Source organism: Ips typographus, linkage group LG9, assembly GCF_016097725.1.
Source record: "Ips typographus isolate SLU linkage group LG9, UJ_Ityp_2.0, whole genome shotgun sequence".
NCBI classification, from domain to species: Eukaryota; Metazoa; Arthropoda; class Insecta; order Coleoptera; family Curculionidae; genus Ips; species Ips typographus.
The window spans coordinates 6,282,609-6,308,763 of record NC_138430.1 but is presented as its reverse complement, the minus strand read 5'-3'; the positions used below and the strand labels follow the sequence as shown (position 1 = coordinate 6,308,763).

Genomic DNA, 26,155 nt, shown 5'->3' with positions numbered 1-26,155 from the left:
GGTTCTACAACATAATATCGAACATGGTAATCGATCGAACAACGGTACCTATTGAGAACTTCTGGCAGATGTTTTAGCGTCTGTTTAATTAGCTCGTTTATTAAGTATAAAATCATAATGGATATGGCAACATTTTAGTAGTGGCTCTCAACAGTTTAAAACCAGATCGAGTTGTTGTTGCTGCTGCTTGAGTGCTGAATTATAAAGGGTGAGATAACGTTTCGATTTGTTTAAACTTTTTTGTGCCACTGAACGTTACTTGTACTCCTTTAATCTAAATTTACTGTGTGATTTTAAAATTAATTTATTGAAACAAATCATCAACTAAACAAGAAAAAACGTATTTTATGCAACAGAGACCTTGAGGGTGCATTTTAAAACAATTATTACGAATAGAAGCTTGATTATTGTTTTTTTCATGATGCAATTACACTTATTAATGGAAAAATTTAAGAAAAAAAATTGTTAAAGTTATTGCAATATTATCTGTCTATACTAAAAACTGAACAAGGTTGCTTATAAAACCATAAACACAGAATAAAATCCATACAAATCTGTAATAAGTTATTCTTTGTGTGTATATAGCTCAAGAATGTCGGACATGTACGTGGTGAACAAAACGGACAATTTGGACAAATTGAGTTCGGCAACTGGATACGACAATCCTGCATTATGTACGTATATTTACTTTCATTTATACAGGGTGTATATATCAATGTTGTTTTTTAAGTCAATAACAGGGGTCTAGAAGATTTTTAGTTTGGAATGTCAGTTGTCAATTGGAGTGTTTTACTTTCGTCTTTCATGAAAGTTTTTATTATTATGAAAATTGTGCAGTGAAGTCACAGCTCACAGCACTGCTGGTATGATAGTTTGTGATTGGTCAAAATCTAGCAGCAAGCTGAAAGCTGCTTTTTTGACCAATCACAAACTACCCACGGTTCTGGTATGTGGAATTATAATATGTACAGGGTATCCTAGATTGTATATGACAGCAAGTACGATTATTTATAAAGCTTTCATCAAGCTTGTTTGACAGTTAAGAAAGTAACTTTTCCTAAATGGTCTACATTATCTTAAATTAAAGTGGTTAGGAATTCGGTTATCGCATTACGTTTATTTACTTCTTTATCAACCTAATGGCCCTACAAGCGTTTGTTTAAACAACCTGGCGAAATTAATAGCCTATAATTAACATGATATAATAATGCGAAATATTTTTATCTAGAGTACCCTGAAATGTATTGAATGGCCGATTAGGATAAAAACAAAACTATCAATTGGTCACACGATTCAGCAATTTTTGCGTCAAAACTCTTATTTTACTCCATATACAAGTTCAAGACTATCGTTGTAGGGTTTTCGAGATTGCTTTTTATAGCTAAAAACATTCTTCAATCTACGCTGCCCATTTTTACCTTAATGACGCTAAAGTTATACTAATCGGACCATATGAAGATTATCTTTATTTATTGCAGTGTAGGTAAAGCAAATTTGCTAAATTGGGTATGTTTAGCGTTTTTACCTTGAATTTTTATGTCAACAGTACCTTTTACGGTTCACTCTGTAGTGATACATTTACTGATTGAAGGTTTGAATAGTCGTAAGGTCCTAAATTTATTTTAGTTTTGTGGTTATTAGAAGTGTTATATGAAATGTACCACCCCTAAGCTAAATATTTGGATAGGCAACTTTTAAAGCAGTTTTCAGTGCCTTTCTCCCTTATAAGACCATCTAAAAAAGAAATACTACACAGTCAAAAATCTATCTTTCAGCCAAAGAAAAACAAAAAATTCAGCGACTTCAACGTCCAACTAAACTGCAAACCGAAGTCATTCTTAAGATAACGCCTACCAGAAAGTGCAAACTTTTGCACAATTTACCAACGATTGTTGCCGAATCATCACAGTGATATATTATGGTCGTGGTGGTTTCGTGTGCGGTTTCCACCACGAACCCATTATCGTTCTGTGGGTTGCTATTGTTTGATCAAAGTGTGTCACAGTTTGTGCCGAACACTGAATATTTGTGATTGTGGACAGAAAAGTGGTTGCAATGACTCGATTTATGCCTTTGAGTGAGTCTAATTTGGTTTAGTATTTTATAACAATATGGCTAACTTAGAAGCATTTTCAACTTCATAAGGTTGTACTGAAAATCATAAATTCCTTAATTTTGTTTATTGCAATTTCTTACTGTATAAGCTGAATTAACAGTGTGCAAATGTTTGACTTTACATTCTAGAGGAATTTGTAAAAAATAACAACAAATGCACATTCACAACTACAAGTCTTTTTATCTTTTTAGAGTACGAAATTCATTTCTTGTAGGAACAGTAAAACAAAGTAATAAATATTTCAAATTTTCTACCTGTTCAAAGCATGTCTTAACATGTCTAAAACCACCTTTTGGGCCATGCCTCGAAGGCCTAAAATACAGCAATGATGTCAAGTCTACTAATTTCTCCTTAGTTCTAGAAAAAAATAGTAGACAATTTTTTTGCTAAGAAGAGAGAAAAAATGTCTTCCAGATTGAACAGTTGCCAATTGACAGCTTTGAAAATCCTTTTTTGACTACTCTATACATTAACTCTACTAAAAATGTAAGACAATTAATGATAAGTGCACATATACTGCACATGTGGACTAATACAATTCAATAATAAAGTCAGTTTGGATCCAATTTAACAAACAAAAACTAAGTCAAAATATAGTTTTTATGTTGGATGTAGTATTATTAACTATAATTTCCTTATTAGGAAATCTAGGGGTAAACTTTTCCTACTTGTTTTCACCATTAGCCATTTGGCAACACTGAAATCCATTTTATGGTCGACTTTATCGAAGTGAACGTTACTGTGTCGTTTGTGATGATCACTAGATGCAAAATTAAAGGTTTGTGAATGTTTACTTCCTTTTTTATTTATTAATATCTTAATAAAAGTTACAATAAATACTATTATTTAAATCTTTTTTCGATGAGATGAAAGTGTTGATATTTTTTTTCCTATTTAATTAATAATTCATCTTGATTTTTCAATGGTGAAATAGTATATTTTTTATTTCTCGACATTTCTTCAATGGATCAAACTAGGAAATCTAAAAAAAACAGTGAAGAAAAGTCACACATTGTCTTATTGAACGTATTACTCAATTATTGTAAAAAGTCGAGAAGTTGAAAATTAACATTCTCTTTGTCATTAAAAATTGAGTTAAACATTTTTCTGTCTCCTAATTTTTTGCAAACCCTTCCACCGTTTGTTACGTAAAGGCATTTGACTTCTTGAAAAACTTTCCAACGGCCTCGCCAATTTCTTTCCGTTTAAAGTCAGTTCTTCGGCGTTTCTCGTCTATTATTAATGTAAATTTGCAACATTCAACATCAACAAGACCACCCTAATTTTTTAAGTACATTTTTTTGTTACTGTAGAAGTGACTGGTTATTTATAATTAATGGAATCGGATTGTAGTAACAGACGTTCTAATAAGGAAGGTAAGCTTTCACTTAGTATATGTAATACTGTAGAAAGTTTGATTGATGTTTTATTTTTTTTTGTGACAAGTTTTTAAAGAAGAATCAATAAAATCAATTAAAATATTAGTTTCTGCAATCAGAACGGTGACAATGACCATGAGAGGCCAATAAACTGTGTGGCATGGCTTTGAACGTGCTTGGTATTTATAATTTTTATACACAGCTGGATGTTTATTGGTAATATAACTGAACAAATGTGGAACACTGATTAATTTGTTAAAATTGTATTTTAAATACCTTGTATTTAATAAGGTTATAATGTGGCAAAAATGGCATGAATCTGTTCTTTTTTTAAATATAGTTTGTAAAACATTGAATTAACAACAACCAACAATTTTAGTCAAGATATTAAGGTCATTCAGCATTGATCGGTCAAGAAAAGCAGCTTTCAGCTTGCTGAATTTTCTTGGCCAATCACAAACTACGTGATTTACGCAAATACTGCACTTACCATTATTCGGAGTTTCCAAGTGATTGATGTCATTGTATTTTGGTTAATACTAGTCAGGTTATAGGCTACAAAATATGGATCAATTGCAGGTACGGAAATGGAAGACTCCACCCAAACGGACGTTGGCATATTGACTAGAAGCCTTTCGAAAATTTCTACAGCATCTCAAAAGTCAAAAACACGATTTTCTGACAATGGAGACGATAATCCAAGGTAATGCTGAAAGAAGCAAATGTTAATACAATCATATTTTTTTGTGAGGCAACCATGCAAATTTTTTCAATTATTAACTAGATCCTGGTGGTACGCGTTCTGTCTAAAATGTCGATCTAAAGAATCGACTCCCGAAACTTGGGAGCCGCCCTACTGGTCGGCCATTTGCCCCTTTCCTTTCTGTCCCGATTACCGGAGTTTCGCCCGATTTTTCGGTTTGATCATCATCGGGATCGTCTCCTGGTGTATCCTCTACATCATTGTCGGTAAGTATTTTGTTCCACCAACTAACTTAATCTACACCGGTCGATATAATTTTTAGGTGAAATTGCTGCTCCTCCTAAAGGTCAACTCTTCCAACTCTTGATGCTGGTTTTGGGTGGAAAACTGGGCGGATGGCTGATAGGTCTGACAAATTTACCTGGTTTAATTGGAATTCTGTTCACCGGAGTTTTGATGCAGAACTTGAATATTGTGGACATTGACTCGTCTTTTGAACCGATCACAAAACAATTAAGGTTTGGTTAACCACTATACAGTTTGTAGGGTAGCTAATTCTGAACATTTGCAGAAAATTGGCCTTAGTGATAATCCTGATAAGAGCTGGCTTGGACTTAGACCCTTCAGCTCTAAGAAGGCTTAAATGGTCTGTGGTGAAAATCGGTTTGGTACCTTGGGCAACAGAAACCATCGTAATAGCCCTTTTAGGAAAGTTCATCCTTAACCTGCCTTGGGATTATAGCACAGCGCTGGGTTCCATAATATCCGCAGTTTCGCCAGCAGTGACGGTTGCCTGCCTTTTAAGGTAAAAAATTGTCGTTGTTTCAGTATATTCATGCAACTGTCAAATAGGATTTAACGTTGCTTCCAGACTGAGATCGAAAGGGTACGGGGTGGCCAAGGGCATCCCCACCCTTATCATTGCCATTGCAGGAATTGACGATGCCCTATCTGTAGCCTTATTCGGCATAATCGAATCAGCGATGTTTTCTTCAGGTTCTCTCACATTCCTAATTCTCCAAGCCCCAGTCTCTATATTGGGAGGAATTGGCTTTGGAGTGTTTTGGGGCTTTGTTTGCTATTATGCTCCTGAGAAGAACGACCCTTATGTGGTAAATACATTTAACACTATCAAATTTTCAGAGAATATAGTAAAATGCTTGTTACAGAACCATTTAAGAATTATTCTCCTGCTCCTTGGATGTACCATCAGCGTATTTGGAAGTGACTACATCGGCTATGGAGGGGCAGGACCACTTGGATGCGTTTCAGCTTCTTTTACCGCATTGGTAGTGTGGTGCAAACAGGGTTGGGATTTCGAGGAAAATCCGGCCAATGAGGGTTTTGAGGTTTTGTGGATGTTTTTTGAACCGATTTTGTTTTCCGTTACCGGTGCCCAAATCAAATTTAACGAATTGGACAGTGATATTATTCTGATAGGTATAATTTGTAATTTGAGTTTCAGTTCCTTGTTTTAACGTGTACTGATTTTAGGATTAGGTGTTTTAGTAGCCTCTTGTGTTATACGAATGGCGGTTACACTGGTGATAGGAATAGGCTGTGGACTAAATTTAAAAGAAAAAATCTTTTCAGCTTTTGCCATTGTGGCGAAAGCGACTGTACAGGTAAGCTGTTTGTAACTAGCCCCAAAAATATTTAATCCTCATTTTAAAACAAATGCGACTCTTTTAGGCCGCTCTTGGACCTGTTCTTTTAGGACTAGTAGACCGAAACTCACCTGAACATGTTTATGCTCAAAAAGTCTTGATGATTTGCGTGCTCTCTATTATGCTAACGGCTCCGATGTCAGCCATTTGCATGACTTTGTTTGGCCCTAAATTGCTCAACAAAACGACGGAACCTTTGACTGCCGAAGCCTTACATAGGTCGATGCGATTATCCGTAAGGAGCTTGAGAAACCTGACCGTGGATCCTGTTAAGGAACCTTTTGGGGACGAAAAGGGAAACGGATTTGTTAAGGCCGAACTCGGGGAAAAATGACAGGAAAACCGTAATGTGATATTAGAATATACTTAATTAGAATTAGGGCCTTGTGGGTTTCAAAGTATTTTTAGAAACATACATTTATATCGTGTTATTTAAGGCTGACACAAATTGTATTTTGGTAAACGATAGTATTTTTTATTAACATTTACATATCTACCAAGTATTCCTTTAAATTATTATTTTTTCTATTTTTGTGTTATTATTAAAATATGCTCACTGTTGCTTATTACAATTAATTTATACAGTTAAAATATTAATCATACAATAAAACATAAGACAGTAACAAATTGAAGATTCGTTAATTAATAAAGAAAAGTTGTAACGTAGTAGCTTTACTCTTTGAATTGGAGTATAGCTAAATTTTTTAATTTGGTGTGAATATGGTTTTCTTACTCTAACCCAATGGCGAGAAGTGAAACAGAGAAATTTTAGGTCTGTCGTCTGTCATTTTGTCAACTGTGCAACCTAACCTTAAAATTAAACTAACCTCTCTTTTCTAAACGTGTACTTTAGTACTTTTGATGTTTATTTTTATAAACTGTAATAATGTTATTAAACACAAATTCGTATAGAAAAGCCGAAGTGGCTGAAGAGCCCCATAATCTATTGGTGGATTTTCACCCTGAGCCCTTATTTAAAGGGCAGGATCGGAGTTTTTCAAATTTACATTGTGGTCTACCGCATCCTTTAGGAAAGCCCCTGGATGTACCTCCTGAGATAGCCCTAAGAGCCAAACACTCCGTACCCCCTAAAGGACAGTCAAAGAAGTTACTGGACAGTGTGGAAACTATCAACATTGAAAACTCCACTTACAAGTACATGCCTATGAACTTGCTAAAGCTTTATCATGATATTTCATCAGAAGAACATGTTGTACAGGATGGAAATTTACTTGACATACTGAAATTAGGTGATAGTGATTATTTAATTTGGCCTCTATTTGATGGAACAGTCAAATTGATGAACACAACCAACTCTAATGATACTTTTACTTTATTGAAACAGTTTGAATCTAGGATTACATTGATAAAGTGCTACCATATTAATGGAGATCCTTATGTGCTTGTGAGACTTTCATATTCCAGAGTAGTTTTGTTCAAGGTTGTGTTTCTACCTGACTTAAGTGAAATCTTTGCCTTTAACTGTGATGATATTGTTGTTGATGTTAGTTTACATCCCCAGAATAGTGATCATTTAGTGTTGGCCACTACAAATAATTTAAAAGTGCAGGATATAACTTCAAACCAAGTGATTTTCAGCCTTGATGAGGACATAATTCAATGTGACATAATAAAAGACACTCAGCTATTAGTTCTACAAAAATTTGAGGTGAAACTTTTTAACTACTCAACTGGGGAGTTATTGAGAACACTTGACCCTCAGTTAATTAAATGCAACCAAATGTACAGTTATAAACTATTAAATGAGTCTTTGTTATTGATTTCACAGCACTATGTTATCAAAACTGATTTCAATAAGTTTGAAAGTGTTAAAACATATTCTCATACTCTAAATTATCCAGTGTTTGTTGATGCCGTAATTTGTGATACTGAATGTTACTTATGCCTAGCAAATTCTGAAGACTCAGATAAAGTAATTTTTGGTGGTAGTGTAGCATTTGGACTACCTGTTAAAGCCCCAGACTTAAAAACCACTTTACAAGAAGCTTTTCTAAAGGAGCCATCACTAAGCTTGAAAGAAAATCTAGATAAAAGGTTGAGTTTTGCCACCACAGGATTGAAAACTTGTCAAAGCAATGATAATGTTTTCATTTACACTATTAATTCAGTTGGGGATATTTTTCGTCAAGTAGTGTCACCCAAAGCAATAAATCACAAAGATAGCATTGAAAGAATTTGTGAATGGATTGAAAATTTGTGCTCAACCCCACCTGCTTTGTATGTGACGCATTTTGCTCAGATGGATAAGGCTATTTTGTTCCTGAAACAAGCCCTGACAGAAAAACATCATCCAGTTGAAGAAGAAAATGCAATAGTGGAATCACAAACTATAAAGTTTCTTGAAAAATTCAAGCCCATTTACAGTAAAAACAATATAACAAGTACATTTGGGAGGGCTTTTTTGGAAATATGGGAAAGCAGTGATGAGTCTGATGAAGAAGGTTTTCCAGATCAAAATGAGGATGATATGCCATTTTATGATAAAGTCAGTGATTGGTTTGGTAAAACTGTTGATCCAGAAGAGGAAGATTTGGATGAAATGTAGTTAGTAAGGTTATTTGAAAGTAGCTAAATATTGAACTGTGATATTGAATTAGTTTTTATATACCTATATGAAGAGGGGCAGAATTTCTTTTTTTTGTTATATTTTGACAATGGGACACATTTGGGAATAAATGGAGATGGATGTGAACATATTATGAGAAAATAGACAATTGATAATATAATTTTTGTGTATTATTTAAATATTGTAATTATCATACTGAGTTATTTTAATGATATAGTATATTTTTTAAGAATGTGTAGAGTATTAACAAAATACTATTATCGGACGTGTTTCATAAAAAACGTCAGACTTAAGCCATCGGTTCGTATTTAGTTTTATTAACAATACTGGCGAGACAGCAGGACAAAATGACACCGACCAAAGGAAAAAAAGCAATTCCTACAGCCGCCCCAGCCACCAGTCCAATGTTTGTGTCCAGAAAATTGACCACTTTGTTGTAACAACCCTGTAAAAATGACACATGACAACACTGTCCTACATATTTGATAGTGGTGGCCAGAGGGTAGGATGTTATAGGGGTGACAATAATTCAAGGGTTTTAGGGTGTGTTTTGCACTTACTTGAGTATAAATCTGATGAGCATCTTCTTCAGTGTGACAATCATCCTGAATGCAGCATGATACTGGTATCGGCATTCTATGGGGTAAATTGAGCCAATCTTGAGCACCGTGGTTACCGCAGCAATGCAACTGTAATTTGTTCGTAAATTTAAAATTTTTGGAAAAATTACGAGTTTTACCGTTTTTTGAATCAAGTCCAAATCGGTGGAAATTTTGGTGTGGTTGTCGTTGTGGTAATTCTCCATTGCGTCAGTCAAGCCTTTGTCGAAACCTTCTTTCAATTTGGCACGATACGCGAATATTGACACTCCAGCACCCAGTTCCAGAACTAAGACTATTGCCAAAAAGGCTCCATACTGAAAACAAATTACAACTTTATAAGAGTTACATTCTTGACTAGGCTATTTCTTAAAACTTTAAAAATGAACCGAGATTTTACTTAGTCTATCATTTTTCTGGTCATATTATCTCTATTGTCGATCACGGTCTATATCGGAAATTAATTTCGTGGCAGATTAAGATCCGGCCGAAGCCGTTTCTTCGCTTCGTGTTGTATTTTCGCATGGATAACCCATTATAATGAGGTACGTCTTTTTCTAGATAATAACAAAACGTAATAACAGAGTTTCGCATCGCGGTATTCTTCTTCAAAGGGGTCATTGTTCGATACTTTTAACGTAAAAAAGACAATTTTTTAGTAGCATCATCAAAATTTGAATTTAACTTACCACATAGAGAAGAACAGGTTGACCCTTAACAGTGCAACAACAGGCCAAAGTACCGATAAATATGATAAGAGCCCCAGTACCAATCAGAACATAAGGTGCAGTCCCGCTGAATTCAGTGCTCATCTCCATGTACTTGTGCAATTCCACTTCCATCCAGATTCCAATGGCAAAAATGGCTATACCGGATACCTTTAAATAAAAACGATTTAGTAGAAAATATTAACGTTCAGTCAAACTTACCCAGAAAACAAAATTGAAGATCATTAACAGACTTTTCATGCAGGCCAAAGCCGCTACAGTTTGAAAGTGTTTTCCCATTTTCTTAGTTAATAAGCTACGTACAGTACAGCATATGTTTGTATCCAGACTAGTGTGCCTCCCTTTTCTCGTCTGGAACGTTATTTGCATTGCTCATGCGCCTTTTTCCATTGGGAATGCGTTCTTCGGACGTTTTACTACCCTTATTGTGTTGTCTGAATCGCATTTCAATCTTTCCAAGGTTGATTAAATTAGGACACAAATATTGCATTTTTTTATATAAAATTTTCAAATGTTCTCTATACAAGATTAATTTGAAAGTAATTATTAAGTGAAAACGTTACTGAATAAGCAATAAAAAAACCAAAACAATGAAAATTTTTCTTCCTATTCTCACTATTCAATTCTGGTGTATCATTTCATGTACAAGAAACAATAGAACCATTTGTTATCGTCGTTTTAATTGTTTATTTCCACGTTTGACAACATGAAAGTGATAAACGCTCGTACAAGTCAACGAACTTTTGACAACCCTGATGGCGCTAATTTAGTGACAAAACTGGGACTAAAAATTTCTCTTAATTATACTATTAACCTTGGTTAATAAATTGCACGGGTCACAAACATATCCGGTAAAAAATTCAGACCCAACCTGCGTGATTCCGTCTAAATAAACCAGAAAGTCGGATGTGAAACGAAATATCAACTATTAGGGTACTCGCCAGTACCATTCTTTGTTTTTTCAAATGTGCGAATTGGTGTACACATGGCTAACGAATGGAAAAAATCCAGAAAAGTGGTAAGATTTATATAAAGCTTGAATAATTTTAAAAATTGAAATTTTGATCAAAATTAAAACGAAAAAAGTGGCAACATTCGCATATTACTTCTATCAATTACGTACGGTTGAAAGCTTTTAAGGTGTTTAAGTACGTTGCTTTTTCTTCATTTATTACGCTCTAGGAAGTCTAGGCCACTTTAGTGGGGACCTGGGGCACCATCATCGTGGTCGTCGAAGAGTTGCATTATACGAACGGCCGCTATTCGGTTACATTGACGCGGGTTGCTATTTTCCATGAAATGTTTTTGAGTGATTAGTGAAAAAAGTCAACTTTCTTCTACTTGAAATAGTGTCATCATGCAGGTTTTCGATATCGTTAACGAATATGTAAGTAATATGGGTTAAATGATTATGTCGCAAAAAGTGTTACTTTTAAAGATTAAAAAAGCATTTGCTAAAGCTGTTTCATATGGGAGTTAGTGTAATTTTCTGCTATGCACATGCTGTTCTGTAAAATTGCAGTATAATCACGAGAGCTCAAGTAATTGGGAGTTTTTACGTTAAGATTCCCACGTTAACCACCAATTTCTCCACTAAACTCAGTAGAAAGTTCTTTTTTAATTTTACAATTGAACAAATTATTGCTTTACATCCTTCACAATTTCAACTGTTAATATCTTCGAAACTATGAAAAAATACAATTAATGTTGGTTTGTTTTTCTATAAAACATCTGGCTGTACATATTATATAGATATTAAATGTGCAACGGCATTTTCTAAAATCCGTTCAGTTACCAGTGGCATTTCCGTGATGAAGATATGCCAGTAAAATAAATGCGAATTTCACGGATTTGAAATGATTCCAACTCGTTTTAGTATAAACCGCATCTAGGTTTTTGTTGCTGATCTAATTTGGACCGTAATTTTTACTGGTGCAAGAAATAATTGTTATAATAATACACCTGCGCACGTTTTTTAAGGGTTGGTTGATTCTGATTTGCTATTAATAACCGTTATTCCTGTTTACGTCCATCTGCCATGCTTCACAGTTATTCTACACACTGTGGTAATTAAAAGTTATAATTTCCGAAACGAACTAGAGCTTACTATAGTAACGGATTCAGATTAATATGATGCATTTAGTATATTAGGCAGCGCAAAAACAAGCAATTAAACATAATCACAAACGTTATTACTATGGTTAATGAGGTAGTTTAATTAGAGCACCATACTTTGGATTCAATGTTTTTTTTTTTTAATTTGGACACCCTGTAAAAAATCAATTTTTACAAGGGCATAAAATTATGGTATAGTTTTTAACGTAATTTGATTAGTTCAGGATAGAAAATGTTACAATGTCATTAGCCATTGCACTAAAAGCCACGGTCCAGTTAAATAATGTTGAAAATTTCCCAACGGAAACCAAATTCGTATTTGCATTTGATCTTCACGGTCGGTAATGGACATTAAAATAAATACATCGATTTGTTTGATTTGCAATTAATGACTGTGAAGCTTCTATATGCTTTAGAGAATTTGATTGACGTCTTTGAGCAAACAGTAAAGCCGTCATGCTCTATAAATGCAAAATTCACCAAAATGTCCCGCATGATTAATGAAATGTTTGCAAGTACTTCCAGATTAAAAATATACAACATAATAGGTTAATTGATTAATTAATTAGAAAATTGTCACACATTTGCAAATAATAATTAAGTGGATACCAGTTATTTTTGCTTAGGAAAGTTGCTTCATTTATCAGGTTTTTAGATCAACTATAATTATTGATGTAGGTAATTAAACATTACGAAACGTGTGAAGGGAATGGTGAAAGTAATTTTTCCGATACATTTTAACCGTTTTTTATTCTTTCCAGGATGATGGAATCAACAATGATACTCACGGCAACATTGATGTCGCCTTCAAGAAGATCAACAAGAACTTTGCCGATTTTCTTATATGGCGAATTGAGGTGAGGTTGTCATTTTCTCTATACATTGTGACGTAAGCTAGATCAAGTGCTACCGACATTGAACTTTACGGGTTCTGAACTGGTTCCGTGCAATTTTTTTACGCAACTTTGGCACGATTTGACGTGCACGAACCAGCTTATTAGGGCATAAAACATTTTACGTAATTTCACTAAAAACATAAATAAGACCGTTATAAAATTCATATTAAAATATATAAGCAGTTTTCAGAAATCAAATTGAATAATTTACTGGTGATTATTATTGCTAATAATGGGTTCTCCGCACTAAAGTGATTCGATTGCCACAAACTGTTTTTAGAATCATATACATTTAATTTTTAGTAATCAGAATTGCTACTGATGCAATTGTGTTATTTATTAATAATACCATTAATAACTTTTTTAAAAACAAAAACGAAATTGAGGAAGTATCTGAATTAATATATTATAGTAACACTAAATATATTTTCTATGCAACTCCTATATCTTTGGTGGAATTTTTCCAGAATATGAACGTTGTAGCCCTTACAAGAGACCAATATGGCACATTCTATGATACAGAGTCGTACATAATTTATGCCGCATCCCAAAATGGTCAACAATCAGGAATGGACTCTGTGGTATGCATTTTTAACTCAAGCTGAACCGATTCAACCAGTTATTTTTGTCTAGGCTAGAGACCTGAAAGGTAAAGACATTGAATACCACGTGCATTTTTGGTTGGGTATCAACACTACTCCGGAAAAATCTGGTTTGGCTGCCTACAAAACCGTTGAGTTGGATGGTTTACTCAATTGCTGCTCAACACAACATAGAGAAACTCAGGAAAACGAAAGTGACCGTTTTTTGAGCTATTTCAAGAATGGGTTTCGGTAAGATTTATTTAGCAATTTTGCAGGTGATAAAAGTGTGAGGTTTTGTAGGATCCTTAAACCGGCCATCATACAAAACGGCAACAAACAACTCCCGAAACTATACAGGGTGAAAGGGAAAAGTGTGCCCGCCTTAATTGAAATGAATGGTCTTACATGGGACAATTTCCGGAGTTGTGACGTTTTTATCATTAAAACTCCTCAGACTGTCTTTGTCTGGGTGGGTAGGGCAGCCAATGTTGAAGAAAAACGTCACGCCACCATCGTAAGAACTTCCACCTTTTCACTAATGGTGTCAACCTCAAACATTTTTTTTAAAGATTTCCCAAAACATGAAGGATCAGTACAAAATCCCAAATGTAATTTTTGTGGATGACGGTTACGAAAAAACCATCGATCCCAACATCCAGAAGGAATTTAATAAGTATTTACCGCTAGAAAAACGGGTAGTTTTACCCGGTGATATGGTGGAAAACCCAACTAAAACCAGCATTCGTCTATACAAATGTTCGGAGAACAATGGAAAATACAGAGTGGCTGAAGTGAAAAACGGTCCTTTATGTCATAACGACTTAAATTCAGATGTAAGTAAACTACTATAACCAAAACCCTTCTTCACTACTTGGTATTTTGCAGGATGTGTTCATTGTAGACCAGGAAAACAACGGAATTTGGGTGTGGGTTGGTAAAAGGGTGAGCGAAAAAGAAAAGAGCGAAGCCCTACGCAATGCACGTGGTTTCGTAAAGAAGAAAAAGTACCACAGCAACACCAGAGTAGCCAGAGTGGTAGAAGGTTTAGAACCCGTAGAATTCAAAGTTCTGTTCAAATTCTGGAAAACTGAACTCCCAAAAGGAAAAGGTACACACTATTTACAGACTACCAATAATGATTAATAACAGTGAATTTAGTGCCCAAAATGCCAATGTTGATAACCAAATTTGATCCAATCACCATGGAAGATCGTCCAAGTTTGGCAGCTGAAACGCAACTGATCGATGACGGTTCTGGTGGTATGACTGTGTGGAGAATCAAAAACACTAGAATTGTTGAAGTACCCAAAGAACGTCACGGTTGTTTCTTTTCTGGTGATTGTTACATTGCTTTGTACAGTTATCACACTTCTCACGAAGAAAGACATCTGCTTTACTGCTGGATTGTAAGATAAAATTCATTTAAGTCCAAATTATCTTAATGAAGTGTTGGTTTTGCAGGGCTCTCACGCATCCCAGGAAGAAATCAATATCACCACATCAAAACTAACAGAAATCGATGAAGAACTCGGGCAACTGGGCTTCCAGGCCAGGATCATACAAGGACGAGAAACCTCTCACTTTCTTCAACTCTTTAAAGGCAAACTAACCATTTTTAAGGGGCGTGGAATTGATTTTGACGGTGATTATACCACAAGACAACCCTAATAGAATTAACAGCATTTTTTGATACAGACACCGGCAAAAACATGAAAAACCCTCATCAGTACCTTTTGAAAACGTTCGGATCTACAAGTTACAGCTCCAAAGCAGAACAAGTGGCTTTCACCGCATCTTCTTTGGACTCCAATTCTTGTTTTGTGCTGCGCAGAGGTAAAAAGTACTATGTTTGGTGCGGAAATTACTCTACTGGAGATCAACGGGAAATGGCTAAAGGATTTGCAGGAAAAGAGTTCGATCTGTTGCTTGAAGGTTGTTGTAAATTATTTTTTAGGATTTAAAACATGTTTTGTGAATGGTTTTCTTTGCAGGAAAGGAGAAGGAAGAATTTTTCAGTATTTTAGGGGGGCGATGCTCTTATTCTACTCAAATAGTGAGGAACGATTTTGATGTGAGACCGCCTAGACTGTTTTATTGCAATTCTTCAAAAACATTTCACGGTAAGAACTGTACCATCATGTATTTAAAGTTTCCTGTTGATTATCTATTTCAGTTGAAGAAATACTATTTTTCCAACAAAAAGACCTACTGCCCGAAAATGTAATGTTATTAGACACAAAGGAGGCTCTATACATATGGATTGGTAAATTAAGCGGCCGCGAAGATCAAAGATTGAGCATCCAAACTGCCCTTCAGTTTCTACAAAGCGATCCTAGCCAAAGGGACATGAGCGTTACCATAATTCACATTAAACAAGGAAGAGAACCGCCAACTTTTACCGGATTCTTTCCTAAATGGGATAAAAAGCTATGGAAGGTTAGTATTTATCAGTTTATGAACATCCTCTAGACTTTAATTCAAAATGTTGTCAGTACTACAAGACGTTTTCGAAAATTCGCCAAGAAGTCGAAATGAATAATACAGACCAGAAAATCCCCAACGGAAATCATACAAACGGCAATTCGGGAAATTCGGACTTTGATCACTACGAAAAGTACCCCATTAATATATTGCGGGAACCAAACGATCGCTTACCAAGCAGAGTAGATTCTTTGAACAAAGAGGTTAGAAATCTTTTAAAAATCCCATATTACTGAAACTTTTGAGTTTTATTAACAGCTGCACCTCACTCACGATGACTTCGTCTCACTCTTCGATATGGCCTACACTGATTTCGAAAAATTACCCAGGTGGAAACGACAGGAAATGAAGAAAAAAGTGGGATTGTTTTAACTTTAGGTCAGGTGAAGTAAGTGATATTTTGTAATATGTAGTTAACGTTATAAATGCATACATACAGGCACTAGACGTAGTTTTACTATAATTACAAACAAAAGCATTATTTAAGTACAATAAAGGGGAGTAGTTAGTCACCATTTTTGTTATATTCTGCGCGGCCTAGAAGCTAGAGAATCTCAGAGCATGCAAAAAGTTAGTTTCTATGATTAAAAACTAGGAGTAGACCAGTACTTACTTTATCTTATTTTTTTTATAAATAATACAGGTCAAAGGAAATAAACGTTCAATAAATAAGAGGAATTTATTTAAAATTACCCATTTTGGCTTACTTTGTATACAGGTTTAGGCAATACTTAGGAGGAAAATAGTTCTAAATTTACATAATCGTCAAAAAAACCACGTTGTTCACTTGTTCCTCGTTAAGGCACGACACAAGTTTTAATGTGATAAAATCTAGATATGATACAGCACTGAAAACTTTTTACCTACTTTGTACAATAAAAAGAAATAACAAATAATCAACAATCAATTATTAAATAGAGATTTCGTTTGCATGAAGGAATGTGAACGCTAAAATTATTAATTCGATTGTCAAAGATCATAAAAGAGTGCGATTACAACCTGCAAAAGCAGCTGGTACCCATTTTGCAAACATGACAGGAACTAGCAACTCCTAAAAAAAAATACTCTACGCCTTGTTACCATACTTTGTAGATTCGTGTAAAGGATTATCACATTTACTTAAGTACACAGGTTGGGTTTGTAAATGTTAAGACCACCCTGTATAAATATAATTTTTAACTGACAGCCAAAGTGTGTTGAAGGCAAACTCGTATTGTTATTGCTATCTAAATTTTGAGCTAGCACATCTTATAATTTAATTAATCCTTTGAGCCTTCATTTCAAAAAGGCACATTGGCATAAAATTCCATACAAACTTCACTAGGTAATATCACAAAATCCCACAATATTAGTTTCAGCAAAAGATCAAAACCGAAATTAGCGACTTATATATTAATTCTATTAAGGCAATACTTCTCAGCTATGTAACTAGAACAACACAGCGTTTTAAACTCTAAAATACCGACACTACAATATGGTAATTGCATTGCTTGATTTCGTCGTAATCAAACTGAAATTATCGTTATCGGTCGTCCATTTTTTTATGTCTGAACCTCCACAAATCTTGGTGTCATTTGTTGCTCATCGACGAATTGGTCGGTAGCGTCGCTGAGCGCTGTTGAGCGTTCATGTATGGCTTTAGACTCGATCTGGTCGATTCCCTGATGATTAAAATGAAAACTTCTCATATTTTATCCCATTTAGTTCTAGTGCTAAAGCTGGTTAGTAAACCTGACCCAATTTCCTACAAAATCACTAGGATATTTAGGGAATTCAGGTTGGAAAACTCTAAAAAAGATAAATTGAGTGAAAAGAAGAATTTTAAAAAAAATTGACCAAAAGGGACAAACATAGGATGGTATTGCACTTACCGTTCAATTTTGTTAAGGCACAACATTACAAAGCCTACTTTTAAATGCATTGTGATGTTCTCTGATTGGTTAAATCAATGCAATAAACACTGTAACTTAAATTAATATCAAACAATGTGCAGAAATATTTCTTATAAAAATTGTTACACGTACAAGTGTGTTCAAATTGAAGCTGTTTAAATAAATGAAGACAAAGAGACAAACTAATACTCCGAACTAAACGAAAAATCACTTTTGATAAAAGGATATATTCAAGACCTCCCTACCTTCAGCAAGATGGCCAAATAAATCACATGTTTCATATAACAAGCAAAATACACTAAAACTCGATTGACATACATTGTTATGCAAAACATTAGGACAAGCACAAATATTAAATTAAATGTCAACTATTTCAAAGCATAGAGGGGTGCAATGCCAAAAAAAAACAAAAGCCAGTCGCAACTACAGCAAGCGCCACACCGCGGTGACTAATTGAAACACTACCCATTACTATTATCAGCCCTTTATTTTCACTACAATCTACTACAATACAAACGTGCCTAAGGCAATACTATTTTCTCACCTGGCGTATTACTATATTTAAATCACAGACCATATAAATCTAGTAAATTACTCGTTTTCTTGTTATTGGTTTACGAATGGCTGTGTGAGGATTATCAACTTAAGTATTAAGTCCCTTTTTCCCGTTACTGGAAAACTGAATGCACAACAAAAATACGTTTATACTTATACAAATAGAAAAATAAAAATATGATAAGAGGTAGATGAAATGTGGCTTGATTTGTCTACCAGACCCAACTTTAATTGAATTTCTTTTTCAAAAAAATACAGAGAGTTTTCATGACCCAATTTTAAGACAGTGTGGGTCATTAATTTCGTTTGCTTCCTCCGGTTTAAAGAGAAAAGTCTTACTTTAAAAAAGTACAGCTGCCCAAGTAATAAAAATAAATGCGTCATGCACTAAAACAAACTGAAAGTTCGACTGCACTACACTAGGTTATTAAGACGTAAAGTACTGAAATTGGCACTATAATACGACAATTACTACCAAATAAATGAATAAAAAAATAAATAAAATAATATAGTCTTAGAAAGTAATAAATCGTTGATTATCGGACTGCCATTGGTATAAGTACTGATTTAAAGATGTCATTATCACTACGGAACTAACATTAATAAACAATTAAGTCACTAGGAATGCCTTTGAGTACTTTTACCAAGGAGTATTATAGACTAAAAATTCCTTTTTTCTGTAACTACTCTACCAATTCCAAGCATCTAAAAAGGCAAAATTCAAGCAAAATCCCCCTCAAAAAAAAAAAGAAAAGGCAATTTAGTAGGATACTCACCTGGGAGAAATCTTGGACGTGTCCGAATTCGAGTTGTTGGCCTTGAAGCCGCACTTTTGAATTTTCCGGCTCAGTCTGGTCACCCACTGTCTTTGTTCCTCCACAGTTGAGGCTAACAGGAGCAGTTCTTTGGCATAAGAAGGATCGTAGTGCAGTTTGCACGGCGACACGTTGTCCTCCTTCCGTTCGAGATGGTCTTTATGGATTTTTATTCGACACCCTGTAAAAAAAAGTGACTTATAAACAAGTCAAACAAGAAGAAAAATGACACTAACTGCGACATTCCAGGGCCGGTGGAGGTCTAAACATATTCCAAATCGGTTTAGGGCACACCTCGCAGGCCGTGGGCATATGATAGGAAATATTGAGGAACTCGTGCCCTTTGTGAGACACGAAATTGGGCTGTTTGTCTTCAAAACTGCGCACCGAAACCGTTTCCAGCATATTATTGGGTTCTTCCGAAGGTTTCCGAGCCTCGCCCTCGCCCAAATACAACAACTGAAAAATACGCGGGATATCTTTGGAATCGGCCCGAATAACGTCACCTTGCGTCACAGATCGAACATGGAACACTTTGCTGTAAAATTCAAACTTGAAAAATAAATTAACAGGTTTTATGATTGGAATTATTACCATAAATCGAGCACAATCACCGGATCAGTGTTTTGCTTATCACTTTCAGAGTTATAGAAAATAATTTTTCTGCTGGACACAACAACGTATTGCTTCTTCCAACCGTGTCTTCGGATGTTTTGTTTCAAAGGTATGGATAGCCAACCCTCAAAAACAAAATCGGAGTTCATCTCCTCCCCTAAAGTTTAAACATAAATTTGACAATGTTAGAAAAAACACCCTGAAAAATAAACCTTCGTTGTCCGCCGAACTTAACGAGGCAGTTTCGCTGTTTAATGCAGCCAACTTCAATTGGAGCTGCTCGATTTCCGCGTCCTTACTCGCCAGCTCCATTTGGAGTCGGTTGTTGCTAGCCACCTCCTCGTTTAATTGAATCTAAATCAGAAAAAATCACTCCAACTCCCTTTACAGTATGACAGGAAAAATACCGATAGATCTTGGATGTTCTTTTGCGAGCTGACTATCATCTGATTGTACTTGTCCTTCTCTTGGCTCAATTCCTGTTGTAACTGCTTCAAGTCTTTCTCTTTACGCCTCAGATCGATGCTGGATACTTTGTTTTTACCCGGTTTGTCTCTAAAGTCTTTCCTGTGCATTATTTCGTGAAGCTTATTAATGGCGGTTTGTTTTAGCAAACTTTCAGTCTCTAGTTTAGCTCGCAACTTTTCTATTTCCTCATTATTTTCCGATATCCTAGAAATTAACTGGTAATTTGAAAAACAATTCAAAGATGAAATTGAGATCAACTTACCGGTTAAGCTCATCCTGTAGCCGTTTACAAACTCTGGACAAATCATCTTTCTCTCTCTGCACCTGCTCACTGAGTCTTTTTAATTCAAGTTCCCGGTCCCGTAACGCGTTAATCGTTACGTCTTTGGCATTGAGGTCGTTCCGGTGCTTGCCCAGCAAATCTTTAAGTTCGAGCTCCTTCATCGTTTTCTCCTTTTCCAAATCAGCCACAGTTTCTTCGGCAATCGATCGCGCTAAAGCCTCAGAGTCAGCCCGAGCTAGAGCCAGCTGACATTGGTGCTTCAACGAGGCGCATTCTTCCTCAAATTCCTTGTTGATCCGCACTTTTTCATCCACTTCCTCTTTTAATTCGCTCGCTTGCGTTTTGTATAATGTGGCAAAGTACTGTTCAGTCTCCAACGAATCCTGTAGCTCTTTCATTTGTAACTGGTCCATTTGCCAGTTTCTCTTCACTCGCATTAATTCCTCTTCTATTACTTTTTTGGCGCCCTAGAGATTAATATGATGTGTTAAAAAAGCATTTTTTTAAGAAATGGTCTCAGTTTACCTGAAGTTGCTGTAATTCAGCAGATAGCTGAGACTCTCTGCTTCTCAACAATGTGACCTCGTTTGCTTGCTGGGTCATTTCAGATTGTAAAATAGTCTTTTTCTGTTGCTCCTGTTCGACCTGCGAATGTAAGGCCCTGCCCTTTTCGATTTCCTGTCGATACTCGCCCTCTAGCTTCTGCAATCGCTGCTGAATCTGCCGATAGTCGACCGACAACATGGATATTTGTCGTTCTTTCTCTTGGAAGTTCAAATCTGCTTTTTGTCTGGCATTCTTTTCCTCGTTTAGTTTAGCTTGTAATGCTAAATTTAAAACCAAAATCCAGTTACTATTGATTCTATTACGAATACGAGTAGAAAATAAAGGTGAATATAAAGTACAAAAAAAGCAGTTTTAAGAAGTTGAAGCAAAGTTAAATATGGGGGAAATAACATAAAAAGAGTGCAAATCTAAAGTGTTGACATTAACAGGTTAAGTTTATTTACCGGTGATAATTCTCTCCATAAGTTCTGCTTTCAGGAATTAATAATTTGATTAACGGCGGATTTATAGATAATAACGTAATCGTGATCTTTTTAGATCATAATAACTGTCTTATCTTTAAGTTTTTTTTTATTGAAACGATTAAATACAACAAAACCACATGACTTACCCTTTACAACTTCCATGTTGGCCTGTTCCTTATTCAAAATACGACTTTTCTCAGTTTCCTCATGAGCTCTAACTTCCTGTTGGTATCTCGTTTGTGCCGTATGCAGTTCGGCACTCAAACCGGCGTTTTCCTTCTCCAAATACGACACTTTCTCGCTTAGTTGAGCGTTGTCAGCTGCTATTTTACACTCCTTCTGCTTCACACTGTCCAACTCTTTATTGACAGACAAAAGACGATTTTCCAGCATCAACTGATTGTCTGATGCTTGAAGTAAAGCGTTTCTGCTCTGGCTCAGCTGCTCTTGCAGCATTATCACCTCTTTCTGCATCGATTCTCTTTGAGCTTGTAACGACTGTAATCTGGCTTGATATTCGTTGGCGCGCAATTCTGAGTTTGTTTTGGCCATTGTCAGTTCGGTGGTTTGTTTGCGAAAACGTTGACAGTTTTCAGTTTCGACCTTTAACTTTTCCTGCATATCGATTATTTGCTTCTCTAAGATGTGGATTTTATCGTTGTGCTGCTGGTTGTTGTTCATTTCTTTCGTTCTTCGCGACTGTTCTTCTTCAAACTTGTGCTGTAGATCGCTCAGCACTTTTTCCGTGTTTTTTCGCAAATCACTTTCAGTGTCCGCCTTTCTCTGAAATTCCTTGCAGCTCTGTTTGAGCAACGTCAACTCTTTGTCGTATTTAGAGATTTCGTTCCTCAAATCGCTTTCTCGCTGTGCTAGAGAGTCCAGTTGAGCAATTAGTATTCGCTGTTTAGCTTCTAGATTGTCAACGTTGCTTTTCTCTTGCTCTAGCTGAGCTTCTAGTTTACTAATTTGAGCATTGTCTTTGCTGGTGTAGATGTGATTTGTGTTGTTGCTGTCCACTGCATCACTAGACAATATGTGCGAGTCTGAGTTGTAAGTAAATCCTATAAAAGGTAAGTGATTTCCAACGAAGGTGTTTGGCACCGGAAATATCTGCAAAAATGTCTAAATAGAATTAACAACTTTATAAAACAAACAACGTACCTCTTCTGGGGTTTCATCTTTTTCATAGTCGTCAAAGTTTCTAGTGTCGTCGTCTCCAACCAACTCCGGGACGACAGGAGGCGCGGAATCACGTAAATTATCAAAAGTCCAGCCTTCACTGTTGATGAAAAAACGATGATTTTTTATTTCGTTCACGCTGTTCCGGCCCAAACGCCGAGTGCGATCGCACAACAAGCCCTGAATTAGAGATTTGGCTTCGTTGGAGATTTCCACCTCTTCCGGGAAGATAAGATTGCTTTCGTGGTACATAATTTTGTTGTATGTGCCCAGCAAACTGTCTGCATAAAACGGGGTTTCCCCTACCAGCATTTCATACACGAAGATGCCCACTGACCACCAATCACACTCACGGCCATAGATACCTTCAAAAGAACAAAATTTGATTGAAAGGGAACTTTATTCTGTTTATAAAAAAAATGTTTGAGACCAAATATAATAATCAGAACAACCTGAAACAATTACCTTTTCCATGGCTTTGAAGAACTTCCGGTGATATATAATCGGGAGTACCGACCACATTATTAGATCGTACTAGGCCGTCGGTATCCATTCTCATACAAGTACCAAAATCAGCCAATTTCAAATGGCCAAACCTATCCAAAAGCATATTATCCGGTTTAACATCACGATGAACAAAACCCATTGAGTGAATTACATCCAATGCTAAAACCACCTAAGAGAAAGAATAGTAGAGCCATGAAAGTACTTAATTCTGGTTTGGGTACCTCCATTGTATAAAATTTAGCCCAAGTCTCTGGAATTTCGTAGTTGGACATTAAATTTACAATATCACCGCCAGGCATATAATCCATAACCATATACAGATGCTTGGCATCCTGAAAAGCATAGTGCAATTGCACTATCCATTCGGACTTGGCGTGAGCCATAATATGCCGTTCTTCCCAGAAAAAAGCCGAATCAGACCTTTTAATCAGATCCGCCTTACTTAATCGTTTCATAGCAAACACCTGAATGTAAATAACCAAATTGTAGTGTGGATAGTTTTTGTTTATAATGTACACTCACCTTTCGAGTATGTTTATGGCGAACTAGCTGAACTTTACCAAAAGCTCCACGTCCGATGACTTTGATATGCTCAAAATCATCAGTTTTCATTCGCAAATTTATAATATCAATAGCAAATGAGTCATCTGGAAAGTGTTTTTACATTAAACCCTGACAAAAAAAATTATTAAAATCTGTTTGAGTTAGTTGTATAATACAAGGGTAAACATTGCATGCATTTTTCCTAGACCAAAATATTAAATATTGTTTTTAAGCTTCTATCCAACTTTGTGAGGTTAAAGCAGCTAGATTTTTTATACAAAATCCAACTTACATCTGTTGAGGTACATTTCCACATTTTTTAGTTTTCTAATAGCAGGATGATCACAGTCAGTGTAAAGAGCCTGGACTGTGTCCAAAAGGGAATCAATGTTGCCTTTTCCTTGGGGATCCTGAATTTTATTCTTCAGTAATGTCAAGCGCCTGCGGCGATCCTCGTCCGGGAATTGGTTCATGTTTGTTGCATAAAAACGGAGTACTAGTTTTAAATAAGGTAGGGGGTATAGCTTGGTGAGCTAAAACCTGAAATTAGACATTAAAACTCACTGTTAAACCTAACAAGGATCAGTCACAAAAGTAGAAAGAAAAATACTGTTATTCAATTGGGTTTAGACTGATAAAAAGAAATCTGTCCTACTCAAACTTATGAGATAACTTGAATAAACTTCCCTCTAATTAGCTTTTCGTAGTCATTATTTTGAGTTGTGTACTTTTCAATGACTAAGAAAATTAAACCTAGACAACAATCACAATAACAGTAGAAAATAAGTCTGAGTTTTGGGTTTAAAAATAAAAAGGTGGATTAGATTGATGGAAGCTCTGGAAAGAAGTAGTGCTGGAAAACTTGTTGCAAAAACACCATAATTCAATATGATCCTCTCTGGGATTAACCTGATCATCAGAAAATTGTTTAAACCTGTTTACCTACTATTCAGAGTGTTTGACAGAGAGCAAATGTGTGTCAGAATTTGTAAGGTTTCTCAATTTGTATAACTGTTTGGACAGTTAAGTTGTACATCATATTTTGGTTTATTTATTATAGTACATAATAGAAATCTAAGATTATGATATTGAGATAAGTCTACCAGACATTACTAGATGATTGTCATGGGTCATTAAACAAATTGTACATTAATCAATAAATACCAATAAATATTGTCAGGAAAATTGTCTGATTCATTGAGTGTCAAAAAGATTAAGAAATATGATATGCAGGCTATTGAGAAAAATAAAACCAAATAGCACACTTACAGATATGTAGAAACAATTTATTAGTTCCTAATCAGATTGCTTAAAGTTGATAGTATCCAAAAACTAGCAGCAACAGCAGCATTCTAAGTGTTTCCCAAGGATCATACTTGCAGGATGCAACCCTTGACTTTTCTTTAAATCCCACAAAAGAAAACAACATTTTCAACAAACTACAGTAACATGAAGCTCTGGTTGATAAATAACAACAACAAAACTACATTTTTCTTGCAAGTATCAAAAAATCTCAGAAACTTCCAGCAACAAGCAGCTAATATGAAAGTGTATACACTGGGACGTTAAAAGCCATTTAGGGCGTAATCTTGCAATCTAGCATACTCAAACAGACCAGAGTCCAAGTGAGTACAAGGAAGTTACAAAGGTTACACCTTGAATGTTGAATCTTCTCAGGATGAAGAAGCTCTTCTTTGTTGTAAACAACTTAGCGGCGGTTTATTACCTGATCATTACCACGTAAACTTGGGATGGATACAACGCGTTAGATAGCGCGTAACACTCATTAAAAATTATTCAGTTTACTACTGGAAAACCGTCTCTAAAAGCTCGTAAAAACATATTTTTAAGAAAAAAATAATCTAAGCGACAGCCATTTTTCACATTAGTAATCACACGGCGAATGTCAAATTCATGTCAGTACGTTTGTCACTGTCTCTGTCCCACCTAGAAGTCAATGAATTCAACGTTGTATACTACTGGAGAGGCTACATGTTTTGAATTCAGTGATTTCACCTTACCAGTAGATTATTAGATAAAATTCGAGTTTTAACTAACTTTTCATAACGCAAAATGGTTCAGGTTGTGCAAAATAAACCATTTAGACGCTAGAACTAAAATAAAGACAACATTCATATGAAATGGTTATTCAATTTAGACCAGATACAATCCCATACATCATTACGTCACTTTGGATAGGGTAATTTTTGCGGGGTAGAGACTAAAATTAGATATATATCTTGATTTGAGCGCTCCACCCCAAAATAAAGGCGGCCACCCCTTATAATAATTTCGAAACGTGGAGCAGGTGCTGATAATTGATATTAGATTTGTCGAGGGTGAGCCAGGCGGACGTATGTTTTTAAAACAAACCTCTAGTGAGATTGTATTGTACATTTTAGATTTAGTTTT

The 26,155-nt window shown here is 35.5% G+C and overlaps 4 protein-coding genes across 10 annotated transcripts; 2 read left to right on the top strand and 2 right to left on the bottom strand.

Moving 5' to 3' along the window:
- Nucleotides 1–142: 142 nt before the first annotated feature.
- Nucleotides 143–6,531, top strand: LOC145733755 (sodium/hydrogen exchanger 9B1-like). 4 transcript variants are annotated; one of them, XM_081986734.1, is made up of 10 exons: nucleotides 143–208; nucleotides 586–674; nucleotides 4,075–4,198; nucleotides 4,280–4,464; nucleotides 4,521–4,716; nucleotides 4,770–5,003; nucleotides 5,070–5,310; nucleotides 5,368–5,638; nucleotides 5,693–5,823; nucleotides 5,891–6,531. In XM_081986734.1, exons 2-10 carry the CDS (start codon nucleotides 593–595, stop codon nucleotides 6,197–6,199), a joined length of 1,773 nt encoding a protein of 590 aa, XP_081842860.1. In that variant the 5' UTR covers nucleotides 143–208; nucleotides 586–592; the 3' UTR covers nucleotides 6,200–6,531. The 4 variants fall into 4 exon arrangements, with proteins under 4 accessions (XP_081842860.1, XP_081842861.1, XP_081842863.1 ...); XM_081986735.1 differs by lacking the exons at nucleotides 143–208; nucleotides 586–674 and adding exons at nucleotides 1,562–2,077; nucleotides 2,759–2,894; XM_081986737.1 differs by lacking the exons at nucleotides 143–208; nucleotides 586–674 and adding an exon at nucleotides 1,563–2,077.
- Nucleotides 6,532–8,600: 2,069 nt separating this feature from the next.
- LOC145733759 (tetraspanin-7-like) lies at nucleotides 8,601–10,700 on the bottom strand. The gene is made up of 5 exons (XM_081986740.1): nucleotides 9,981–10,700; nucleotides 9,741–9,929; nucleotides 9,192–9,368; nucleotides 9,013–9,141; nucleotides 8,601–8,897 (listed from the first exon to the last, which is right to left on the bottom strand). Exons 1-5 carry the CDS (start codon nucleotides 10,146–10,148, stop codon nucleotides 8,742–8,744), a joined length of 819 nt encoding a protein of 272 aa, XP_081842866.1. The 5' UTR covers nucleotides 10,149–10,700; the 3' UTR covers nucleotides 8,601–8,741.
- qua (villin like protein quail) lies at nucleotides 10,658–16,529 on the top strand. 2 transcript variants are annotated; one of them, XM_081986731.1, is made up of 14 exons: nucleotides 10,658–10,797; nucleotides 12,656–12,751; nucleotides 13,258–13,371; nucleotides 13,424–13,623; nucleotides 13,675–13,888; nucleotides 13,944–14,207; nucleotides 14,260–14,482; nucleotides 14,533–14,780; nucleotides 14,836–15,016; nucleotides 15,070–15,306; nucleotides 15,366–15,494; nucleotides 15,548–15,810; nucleotides 15,867–16,058; nucleotides 16,114–16,529. In XM_081986731.1, exons 1-14 carry the CDS (start codon nucleotides 10,765–10,767, stop codon nucleotides 16,225–16,227), a joined length of 2,508 nt encoding a protein of 835 aa, XP_081842857.1. In that variant the 5' UTR covers nucleotides 10,658–10,764; the 3' UTR covers nucleotides 16,228–16,529. The 2 variants fall into 2 exon arrangements, with proteins under 2 accessions (XP_081842857.1, XP_081842858.1); XM_081986732.1 differs by lacking the exon at nucleotides 10,658–10,797 and adding an exon at nucleotides 10,945–11,166.
- Rok (Rho associated coiled-coil containing protein kinase) lies at nucleotides 16,516–25,653 on the bottom strand. Of its 3 annotated transcripts, XM_081986723.1 has the most exons (16): nucleotides 25,470–25,653; nucleotides 25,013–25,144; nucleotides 24,036–24,283; nucleotides 23,723–23,847; nucleotides 23,422–23,664; nucleotides 23,159–23,369; nucleotides 22,676–23,058; nucleotides 21,661–22,624; nucleotides 21,009–21,310; nucleotides 20,463–20,950; nucleotides 20,140–20,404; nucleotides 19,945–20,086; nucleotides 19,712–19,889; nucleotides 19,354–19,655; nucleotides 19,079–19,298; nucleotides 16,516–17,516 (listed from the first exon to the last, which is right to left on the bottom strand). In XM_081986723.1, the coding sequence occupies exons 3-16, from the start codon at nucleotides 24,214–24,216 to the stop codon at nucleotides 17,426–17,428; spliced, it is 4,095 nt and encodes a 1,364-aa protein (XP_081842849.1). In that variant the 5' UTR covers nucleotides 24,217–24,283; nucleotides 25,013–25,144; nucleotides 25,470–25,653; the 3' UTR covers nucleotides 16,516–17,425. The 3 variants fall into 3 exon arrangements, with proteins under 3 accessions (XP_081842849.1, XP_081842848.1, XP_081842850.1); XM_081986722.1 differs by lacking the exon at nucleotides 25,013–25,144; XM_081986724.1 differs by lacking the exons at nucleotides 16,516–17,516; nucleotides 25,013–25,144 and adding an exon at nucleotides 18,216–19,007.
- Between the last annotated feature and the right edge of the window lie 502 nt (nucleotides 25,654–26,155).

Bases quoted from the DNA above. Each gene is read 5' to 3' on its own strand.
- LOC145733755 (XM_081986734.1), top strand. From the start codon at position 593: ATGTCGGACATGTACGTGGTGAACAAAACGGACAATTTGGACAAATTG. The intron at 4,717-4,769 runs GTTTGGTTAACC...GAACATTTGCAG, and splicing joins CCGATCACAAAACAATTAAG to AAAATTGGCCTTAGTGATAA. The intron at 5,004-5,069 runs GTAAAAAATTGT...CGTTGCTTCCAG, and splicing joins ACGGTTGCCTGCCTTTTAAG to ACTGAGATCGAAAGGGTACG.
- LOC145733759 (XM_081986740.1), bottom strand. From the start codon at position 10,148: ATGCAAATAACGTTCCAGACGAGAAAAGGGAGGCACACTAGTCTGGAT. The intron at 9,930-9,980 runs GTAAGTTTGACT...TTTTATTTAAAG, and splicing joins TCTTCAATTTTGTTTTCTGG to GTATCCGGTATAGCCATTTT. The intron at 9,369-9,740 runs GTAAGTTAAATT...ATTTGTTTTCAG, and splicing joins AACCTGTTCTTCTCTATGTG to TATGGAGCCTTTTTGGCAAT.
- qua (XM_081986731.1), top strand. From the start codon at position 10,765: ATGGCTAACGAATGGAAAAAATCCAGAAAAGTG. The intron at 13,624-13,674 runs GTAAGATTTATT...GAGGTTTTGTAG, and splicing joins TATTTCAAGAATGGGTTTCG to GATCCTTAAACCGGCCATCA. The intron at 14,781-14,835 runs GTAAGATAAAAT...TTGGTTTTGCAG, and splicing joins ATCTGCTTTACTGCTGGATT to GGCTCTCACGCATCCCAGGA.
- Rok (XM_081986723.1), bottom strand. From the start codon at position 24,216: ATGAACCAATTCCCGGACGAGGATCGCCGCAGGCGCTTGACATTACTG. The intron at 23,848-24,035 runs GTAAGTTGGATT...AACACTTTCCAG, and splicing joins GGAAATGTACCTCAACAGAT to ATGACTCATTTGCTATTGAT. The intron at 19,890-19,944 runs GTTTATTTTTCA...TTTAAACTTTAG, and splicing joins AAGTTCGGCGGACAACGAAG to GGGAGGAGATGAACTCCGAT.